The 9,142-nt window shown below is 30.4% G+C and overlaps 4 protein-coding genes across 6 annotated transcripts; 1 reads left to right on the top strand and 3 right to left on the bottom strand.

Annotated features, from left to right (window-relative positions):
- Positions 1 to 286: 286 nt before the first annotated feature.
- LOC117232533 (DNA-directed RNA polymerase III subunit RPC6) lies at positions 287 to 2,385 on the bottom strand. Of its 2 annotated transcripts, none has more exons than XM_033491946.1 (4): positions 2,245 to 2,385; positions 711 to 1,329; positions 478 to 639; positions 287 to 406 (listed from the first exon to the last, which is right to left on the bottom strand). In XM_033491946.1, the coding sequence occupies exons 1-4, from the start codon at positions 2,322 to 2,324 to the stop codon at positions 332 to 334; spliced, it is 936 nt and encodes a 311-aa protein (XP_033347837.1). In that variant the 5' UTR covers positions 2,325 to 2,385; the 3' UTR covers positions 287 to 331. The 2 variants fall into 2 exon arrangements, with proteins under 2 accessions (XP_033347837.1, XP_033347838.1); XM_033491947.1 differs by lacking the exon at positions 2,245 to 2,385 and adding an exon at positions 1,527 to 1,630.
- LOC117232536 lies at positions 2,188 to 3,145 on the top strand. Of its 2 annotated transcripts, XM_033491954.1 has the most exons (3): positions 2,188 to 2,203; positions 2,459 to 2,553; positions 2,665 to 3,145. In XM_033491954.1, the coding sequence occupies exons 2-3, from the start codon at positions 2,464 to 2,466 to the stop codon at positions 3,055 to 3,057; spliced, it is 483 nt and encodes a 160-aa protein (XP_033347845.1). In that variant the 5' UTR covers positions 2,188 to 2,203; positions 2,459 to 2,463; the 3' UTR covers positions 3,058 to 3,145. The 2 variants fall into 2 exon arrangements, with proteins under 2 accessions (XP_033347845.1, XP_033347844.1); XM_033491953.1 differs by lacking the exon at positions 2,188 to 2,203 and having other exon boundaries at positions 2,414 to 2,553.
- On the bottom strand, positions 2,754 to 5,143 carry LOC117232532 (26S proteasome regulatory subunit 4). The gene is made up of 5 exons (XM_033491945.1): positions 5,038 to 5,143; positions 4,144 to 4,705; positions 3,683 to 4,069; positions 3,362 to 3,597; positions 2,754 to 3,283 (listed from the first exon to the last, which is right to left on the bottom strand). The coding sequence occupies exons 1-5, from the start codon at positions 5,038 to 5,040 to the stop codon at positions 3,149 to 3,151; spliced, it is 1,323 nt and encodes a 440-aa protein (XP_033347836.1). The 5' UTR covers positions 5,041 to 5,143; the 3' UTR covers positions 2,754 to 3,148.
- Positions 5,144 to 5,491: 348 nt separating this feature from the next.
- LOC117232531 (dihydrolipoyllysine-residue succinyltransferase component of 2-oxoglutarate dehydrogenase complex, mitochondrial) lies at positions 5,492 to 9,021 on the bottom strand. The gene is made up of 9 exons (XM_033491944.1): positions 8,848 to 9,021; positions 8,323 to 8,347; positions 8,127 to 8,178; positions 7,913 to 7,983; positions 7,704 to 7,831; positions 7,281 to 7,625; positions 6,997 to 7,172; positions 6,471 to 6,921; positions 5,492 to 6,400 (listed from the first exon to the last, which is right to left on the bottom strand). Exons 1-9 carry the CDS (start codon positions 8,920 to 8,922, stop codon positions 6,266 to 6,268), a joined length of 1,458 nt encoding a protein of 485 aa, XP_033347835.1. The 5' UTR covers positions 8,923 to 9,021; the 3' UTR covers positions 5,492 to 6,265.
- Between the last annotated feature and the right edge of the window lie 121 nt (positions 9,022 to 9,142).

Below are 9,142 nucleotides of genomic sequence, written 5' to 3'. Positions count from 1 at the left end.
TTTTTCAAGTTGGTAATTAGTATCCGGTCTAGATATATAAACCTACTAAATTTGGCGGGAATTGTTCGCAATTTATCTAGGTAAAATTATATTTTTATTCTCATACAGTTATACATAATAACAGTTTCTATTATAATTACTATTATTAAACAACTCCAAATTTTTCTCCTTAATCTTTGTAAATTACTATAAGGTTGTATAAAATAAGCGTTCTAAATATATTTTATAGAATATATAGTTTTATTCTCTTTTTCTGCGTAACATATATTTGTATAAAAAGAGTATATACAAATAAATAATTATTTTAAATCCATATTTTTATTACAAAATATTATTCCAACCATTCTGTAATGTATTGGCACTTTGTAGGTGTAACATCACCAACATCACAACAATTTTTTCTCACCTGTATTTAAATATTTCTATATTATTAAGTCACAAAAAATATGTATGAAAAAGAAAAATAAAATAGCTTACCGGACAAATGCCGCAAGTAGATTTAATTAATCCAGGTGGACTTAATAAAGGTTCTACTGCTCTATATAAAGTGCTCCCATCGCCTGAAAGAGTACGTTCTACTTTTCCATCATAAACTAAGGTATTCAATATCATCTCCAAATCTTCAACTGATAACTTCACCTATAAATATTTGCATTTTTTTATAATGCCTACATATATAACTTGAAGAAAATTATAATGATCATTCAAACCTTGCTTATTCCTAGATCAGAGATAAATTTCCATACTTCTTTAGATGAAGCAAATGTAACATTTCTAGCCATGATTGGTCCACCTCTACAAGAGTTCATTTGTTCCCTTTTATTCTCTAGAAATCTATAACATTGTTGATTAAGAACATCAACAAATTCCGCTTCAAAATCTTGATCTTGGTACCATGCACCTCCAGTTACAGATGTGTCTGGCTCTAAATTGTATAACATATACACTTTTTTCTTACTTGCTGCTACAGACTTAACAGCTTTGATAAATTTTTTAATCTCTAAACTTTTTAAAATTTTATTTAATTGAGTGGGCATTAAATTAGATTTAAATCTTATATCACGAATCCAAATCCCTTTATTCCCCGCTTCTTCAATGATGGTATATACGATCTTTTCTTCATTATCAGCACCTTTAGCTATTTTTGCTTTAGATGGATCTTTCAAACGATATAACAAGGAACCACCTTGCTTAAATAGATCAAAATGACCCTGAGATAAAAGTTTATTTATAATTTGAGCTCTTTGAACAGGTTGCAACTCTGGCATTTCAGTACTTAAGTCTTTATCAGATATTCCTTTTGGTCTTGTTTGTGCTAATGCAAGAATTCTGAAAATTTAAAATACCATATTTAGATATTTTTTTCATATTTCATTTCTATAATAATAAAATATGAGGAGTCTATTATGTAATAACATAATTATTTATATTGTACATGAGTAATGTACAACCTAACCCCAACCTAACCTATTAACTATATACGTAGTAAATGTCATTAATTTTTAGTAAAACGAAATAAATCTTACTTTTGTTCAATTGTTTCGTATGAATTTATATCTGCATTGGTTGTATCGCGTTCCTTCGAAGTACTAGCTTCGGTTTCCATTATACTTGTGTAATATTAAATATGCAGTTCACACGATTATCTTCAATATTTTCTAGGTTATAGTCACGTACTTCCACTAATTTACTTGCAACCGCAACGATAAGATTTATTATATTAAAGCAAAAATTATTTAGAAAACATGGAAAATTCTTTAAATGAATCGGATACTGAAGATTCCTTGACTATTGCTACTAAAAACTGGGATCGAATTATTAGTACTGCTAAAAAGGTACAATTTGTATACTAACATATAATTATGAAAAGGACAATACCTACATTTTCTATGAACTGTACTACGATTGGGTTTAGGTTATATTAAATATACTATTATTTTTTAAAGGTTGGTTACAGGGAAGGAGTAGAAGATGAGTCAAATTCTGTTTTTCAAAATGGTTTTGATAGTGGATATAAAGAAGGCTTTCAAACGGCTTTTATTCTAGGAAAGTTTAAAAGTTTATTAAATGCTATACCAAAGGATGTAGAGCATCCGCAAAATATAAAAGAAATTTTTGATAAAACTAGAAGAGGTGCGTGTCATATATGTATAACAGAACTTCATAATGGCAATAATGACCTAACCTATTAACTATATACGTAGTAAATGTCATTAATTTTTAGTAAAACGAAATAAATCTTACTTTTGTTCAATTGTTTCGTATGAATTTATATCTGCATTGGTTGTATCGCGTTCCTTCGAAGTACTAGCTTCGGTTTCCATTATACTTGTGTAATATTAAATATGCAGTTCACACGATTATCTTCAATATTTTCTAGGTTATAGTCACGTACTTCCACTAATTTACTTGCAACCGCAACGATAAGATTTATTATATTAAAGCAAAAATTATTTAGAAAACATGGAAAATTCTTTAAATGAATCGGATACTGAAGATTCCTTGACTATTGCTACTAAAAACTGGGATCGAATTATTAGTACTGCTAAAAAGGTACAATTTGTATACTAACATATAATTATGAAAAGGACAATACCTACATTTTCTATGAACTGTACTACGATTGGGGTTAGGTTATATTAAATATACTATTATTTTTTAAAGGTTGGTTACAGGGAAGGAGTAGAAGATGGGTCAAATTCTGTTTTTCAAAATGGTTTTGATAGTGGATATAAAGAAGGCTTTCAAACGGCTTTTATTCTAGGAAAGTTTAAAAGTTTATTAAATGCTATACCAAAGGATGTAGAGCATCCGCAAAATATAAAAGAAATTTTTGATAAAACTAGAAGAGGTGCGTGTCATATATGTATAACAGAACTTCATAATGGCAATAATACACAGAAGAGTTTTGATGAAATCATCAATGAACAAAGATCGTATTCAGTGAAAGTTCTTCAAACATCGTATGAGTATTTTCAACCATATGTAAAGCAATTAAATATTAGCGAATCTGATATATTAAAGATACGAGGTGTTCCAGATTTAGAAGATAATTAATTTATAAATCAAAACAGTTTTTTGTATTTTTTTATTAGCATGTATATTTTTATGCTTCAAACGTAAATAAAGAATTTTAATTGCAGAATTTTTATAAATATAACCCTTCGGGAGATCCCTCCTTTTTCCGATACAAAACGCTCTCTTTAGATTTTTTGAAATCATCACTAGTAACTTTCATACGGCGTTCGCGTAAAGCCATTAAACCAGCTTCAGTACATATAGCCTATAAGGTAAAAATATTGTTTAATGTATCATTTAATTCTTTTTCCATTCAAATACCATTATATAAATAATGCTTTACCTTTATGTCTGCACCTGAAAGATCATCTTTAGCCATAATTAATTCTGCTAAATTTACATCAGGTGCTAAAGTCATTCTGCTAGTATGAATGCTGAATATTCTTCTTTTTGTTTTTTCATCAGGCAATGGAAATTCTATTTTTCTATCAATACGGCCAGGTCTGATTAATGCTGGATCTAATGTTTCAATTCTATTTGTAGCCATAACAACTTTAACATCTCCGCGACTATCAAAACCTGAAAAATAAAAATACTTTGTTACTAAAATGTAAAACATAATTATAATAATACTGTATAATTGAAATTAAAATACTTTTCGTACCATCAAGTTGATTGAGGAGTTCTAACATAGTTCTTTGAATTTCGCGTTCTCCACCACTATTGCTATCATATCGTTTTGTGCCTACAGCATCTATTTCATCTATAAATACAATAGAAGGGGCATGCTCTTCTGCAACCCTAAATAACTCCCTAACAAGTTTGGGACCATCTCCTAAATATTTCTGTATAAGCTCAGAACCAACAACTCTCAAAAAGGTTGCAGAGGTTTGATTAGCAACAGCTTTTGCTAACAATGTTTTTCCAGTTCCTGGAGGACCATAAAGTATGACTCCTTTTGGAGGTTTAATACCCATTTCTTCATAATACTCTGGATGTGTTAAAGGTAATTCTACAGATTCCTTGATTTCTTGAATTTGTGTATCAAGTCCTAAATAATGAAATATGTTTGTGAATTAGTAATGTTATATAAAAATTTGTAATAGTAATGCAAATATTTCATACCACCAATATCTGCATAAGTTTCTTGTGGAGCTTTCTCTAGTTTCATTACTGTAACCATAGGATCTGTATCATCACCTAAAACTCCAACAACAGCATGAACTTTATGATTTAATAGAACAGAACATCCAGGTTCTAATTGATCCTTATCCACAAATGATAAAATTGATACATAATGCTCAGAGCCAACAGATGTAGAAACTATTGCATGATTATCATCAATAATTTCTTCTAATGTTCCAACAGACATTGGAGTTCCACGTAAGTCATCGACTTTAGATCTTTCTTCTTCATTCTTTTCTTCTTGTGGCTTTAGTCTTTCTTGATTTCGAATAAATTCTTCTTCCATTAACAAGTAATCTTTTATACGTTCTAACTTCAGAAGCTTTAGTCTACAACGTGTATGAGGTGTAACTTGTGGTAATTTTAAAGCAGCATCTGGTCCTTTTGTACGCCGCTTCTTTTTGCCTACTCTTGTTGGGATAGGTGGTTCATATTTCTTTTTCTTATCCTTATCATCCTTCTTATCACTTCCTGTACCACTGGTACCAGATTGATTCTGTCCCTGATATAATAAATATTACCTTTCAAAATAATTTCAACTTCATAATACATAATATTTTTAATATAATTTCGAAAGAATGTTGCGTATGAATAAAAAAACACAGTTGGCAATGAATACGAAACTTTCAGTTTGAATAATATGAAATTTATCAGAAAACGTGTTATAATTAGTATAACCTAAAATGTCAAACATAACATAATATACTTATTTAAAAAGAAAGTAATAAATTTTATAATTAATTGGATATAGACGTTAAGTATTTTACTATAAATTATTCTAGAATAGTTCGAGTTCCTTAATTTACAAATAATTAAGAAGGCTTTAGAAATTACCATTTTTGCTTCACTGTTTGGTCACGAATCGAAACGGCGAAGTCATTCGCCTTTATATGAGCAGAATCGATTACGATTTCGATATCTTTCTTCGTAATATATCGAAATAATTCGATACGTCGAAAAAGTATTAATACAAAAAATGTTATATGTTTAAAAAAAATATGATATAAAAATTAATAATATAAATATTTTGATTGTGTATGACGAATTGAACAATTAAAAGTTTTTAAAAGCAATATTAAACGAGCTTTAATATTGTTTTTTATTTATGAACAATTTACATGATCGTATTCGACAATAGTTATTGAAAAATTATAGCTTTATAAAAAAATGAAAAATTGTTGCATAATCCCACGTGTTTTGAAAAATGTATAAATGACAAATTTCTTTCTCAGAAAACTCGATACGACATATAAGTCTTTGTGAACATAATTTAACAATATCGACAACATATAGATTCGTGAAATTTTATTTTAATACTTGGATACATTTATTTTTGTAATAAAGTATCTCTTTCTAGCTCTTTAATTATCGCTTCTTTATAACATCTCGTTCAAAGCCATCAAAATAAAAATAAGAGCAATTAAAAATAGTAAAATACTTCTTACACGTGGTTGTCTTAAAAACGTAATGATCTGTGTACAATTTTTACAAAAAATACGTTGAACAACAATATAGAAAGTTAAAAAAAGAGATATAATTAAATTATATCGAACCAATTACACATTAGAAATGTATGCTTTTTTCAAGTAAAAGGTTTTAAACATTTTACAGCATTTAATTTGCTTTCTTCCTTTCAATTACTATATAATGCATTTTGTATTCGAGTCACATAGATACTAAAATATGTTTCTTTTTTTTTCATGCCAATAAGGATTTTCTTAAATTAAGCATTAGTTAGAATTCAAAAACGTTATGATGTAGCAATTGTATTATACGTTGCAGAAAGATCGATTTACGCCGCTGTATATTAAGACAAAAAATAAATTGAAATAATACTTTGATAATAACATAAAGTCTTTCAGATAGTAATACATTATGTTCTCTTGTTCGTGTAATATTTTTCTTCTTTTACTTTCGTTTATCACAATGATTAGTAAGTATTTGAGAATATGTAGTTTTGAGTAAAATCCTCGATGAACAGAATATAATACAACGTGTATAAAATGCTCTGAACATGATGTGAAGCGTTTTTGAAGCGATTCAATGAAAATATTTACGGGGCTTAAATGCCAGCTAAAATAATTCTAGGGTCTTCCACAGCGTCCTTGATTTTTCTTAAGAACATCACAGCCTCGCGACCGTCAATTAATCGATGATCATATGTTAAAGCCACATACATCATTGGACGAATTTTAATCTGAAAATTATTAAAAGATCAATAAAATTTGTAATATTAGTCTTTATTAGAAGAAATTGTCGGTGTTTACCTCGCCCTTTACTGCAACGGGCCTGTCGAATACTCCGTGCATCCCAAGAATTGCACTTTGTGGTGGATTAATAATAGGTGTACCCATCAGAGAACCAAATACACCGCCGTTACTTATCGTGAATGTACCACCGTCCATATCTTCGACGGATATTTTGCCTTTTCTTGCTTTATCGCCTAAAGCTGCCAAAGCAATTTCAATTTCTGCAAAATTCTTGTTTTCTACGCTACGAAGAACTGGGACAACAAGACCCTTTGGTGTTGCAACTGCGACACTAATATCAACATAGTCTCTATAAACTATGTCAGTGCCATCTATTACAGCATTTACTACTGGTTGATCTTTTAAAGCATAGGTACTCGCTGCAATAAATGGACTCATAAATCCCAGCTTTAAACCATATTTCTTTGTAAAATTTTCTTGGTGCATTTTACGGAATTCCATAATGCGGCTGTAAAAAGAAAAAAAGTTAGTTATTATCAAAAACAGAAGTTAACAATTATAGTTACAATAGATATGTAATAACCTCATATCGATCTCATTAAATGTAGTTAACATAGCGTTCGTATTTTGAGCATCTTTTAATCGTTCTGCAATACGTATTCGCATCCTGTTCATCTTTACCCGTTGTTCTGTTCTGGTGCCAAGTATTTCACGTGTATAATCAGCAGGAGGCAGTTGTACCTTTGCACCTTCCAATGACTAAAAATGTTCATTCATTTAATGAATAGTAAAAAATTTATAACAGGAAGGAAAATTTATAACAGAAATAAAGAATCTTTATTTCTGAATTTGCACAATTACACCTACTTGAGCATGTTTAATTGCAGCAACTGGCATGGATGCTGCAGGTGCTTGTGGAGGTGGAGGTCGTGCAGCTGGTGGTGGTACAGCTGCTGAAGGTGGTGGTGGTGGTGGTGGTGGTGGTGGTGGTGGCGGCGGCGGTGGTGCTGCTGTACTAGGTGCAGGTGGAGGACTTGGAGCCTTTTCAGCTGGCTTTTCAGCTGGTTTCTCAACTGGTTTTTCAGCTGGTGCTGCTCCAACTGCGCCAACATCAATGGAACATAGTTTCTGTCCTGGCTTTACTGTTTCACCATCTTTGGCAAATATCTCTTTTACTACACCAGAAGCTGGTGATGGTACAGGAACTGAAGTCTGTGAAGGGATTATCATAAATATATAAATTACGAGATATGTTTATTATCTGTAAGTTCATTTGTTTATTGATTTTACCTTATCAGTTTCAATTTCACATAAGACATCATCTTCCTTAACTTGATCACCAACTTTCTTATCCCATCTGACATCCCCCTCACTTACACTTTCCGCAAATGGTGGTACTACAACTTCCTTTATTTCCCCTGTCAATTACAAATTTACATTATACAAGAATTTATGTATAAAATCTTAACTATATATTTTCTTCCCTAAAGATGACTTACATAATGAAGATGTTGAATGAATATGTCTTGCCTGGTCTATCCAACAGTGAAATTTCTTATATTTTGTACATCTAGATAGAAATTAAAATTACATATTAAACTTTACTTATTAAATTAATTAACCATTTATACTACAGTTTATTCTAGATAAAAATATAAAAAGTATTCATATTATATGGATATTTTACTCTTTTGATGTACTTTTTAAACTTACATTAGTGAGTTCTTGTTGACCACATGTTGGGTGTGGATAAATAGAATGTGCCCTACAAAAATGATTTGATACAATTAATAGTTTATGTTCATGGTTATCCCCAACGTTGATATGCCTCTCTATAAAGATAATGTTTTTAGATTTTCAACATAGCTCACCACTTCTTTATTATATCATTTTTATTTAGTAGTCTTACCTTGACTATATAAAGATCTCACAACCTGAAACAAATGTATACATAAATATAGATTCTCATTTAAAATATAAAAGTAATAATTATATAAAATGTTATATAAATTTTTATATGTGTTTATATAATTTTATATACATTATGACATAAAAGTGAGTTATAAAAGAAACTAGATAAAAATAGGTAGTGTGTCTATCGAATAGATAGAAAAAGAACCTTGACCTTAAATTACGCCCTGAAAAAATCGACGGAAATCTGTTTGGTTATCTAAAAAGTAAGTTTGCATCTGACGGCCACGAGGAATTTTTTAATTTCCCATTGACAGATTGTAGTCGATAGATCGAGTCATGAATCGTAACGTGTTCAAATACTGTTATATAACCGAAATGCAATAGGTAAAGGCAGTATTCCGACAACTTTGATTGGCAGGTTCTACTTCAAAGGGCGTTAGGTTCTTCTTGCTCAATATGTATGTCACAAATACGTTAACATTAATAACAAATGGAATGATAGTATTGTTTGATAATTTACCTTCGTTTGTGATATACTAAGTCTTGTTATTACACGAGGCACAAACCGCGGACAGTTGGACAGCATCGCGGTCATCCTCTATTGGAAAATTATGACTTAGATGTTTGCTCTTGACTCTTCCGATGGTCAAGAAGCAATACGACACGGTATGATACGGTTATAGTTAGTGGTGGGGCTAGTTTGCTACGACAAATGTGCGTTCTGAAATTTGCCACAATTGGGTTCCAAAAAATACAATAAACTAACTAACTAACTGTACTTAGACAAATCATGAAAGCAAATATTTACTGTATTG

Source organism: Bombus vosnesenskii, unplaced genomic scaffold, assembly GCF_011952255.1.
Source record: "Bombus vosnesenskii isolate JDL3184/JDL3185 unplaced genomic scaffold, Bvos_JDL3184-5_v1.1 scf7180000013289, whole genome shotgun sequence".
Taxonomy (NCBI): Eukaryota; Metazoa; Arthropoda; class Insecta; order Hymenoptera; family Apidae; genus Bombus; species Bombus vosnesenskii.
The sequence above is the reverse complement of the archived record's forward strand: the minus strand, read 5'-3'. Positions and strand labels throughout refer to the sequence as shown.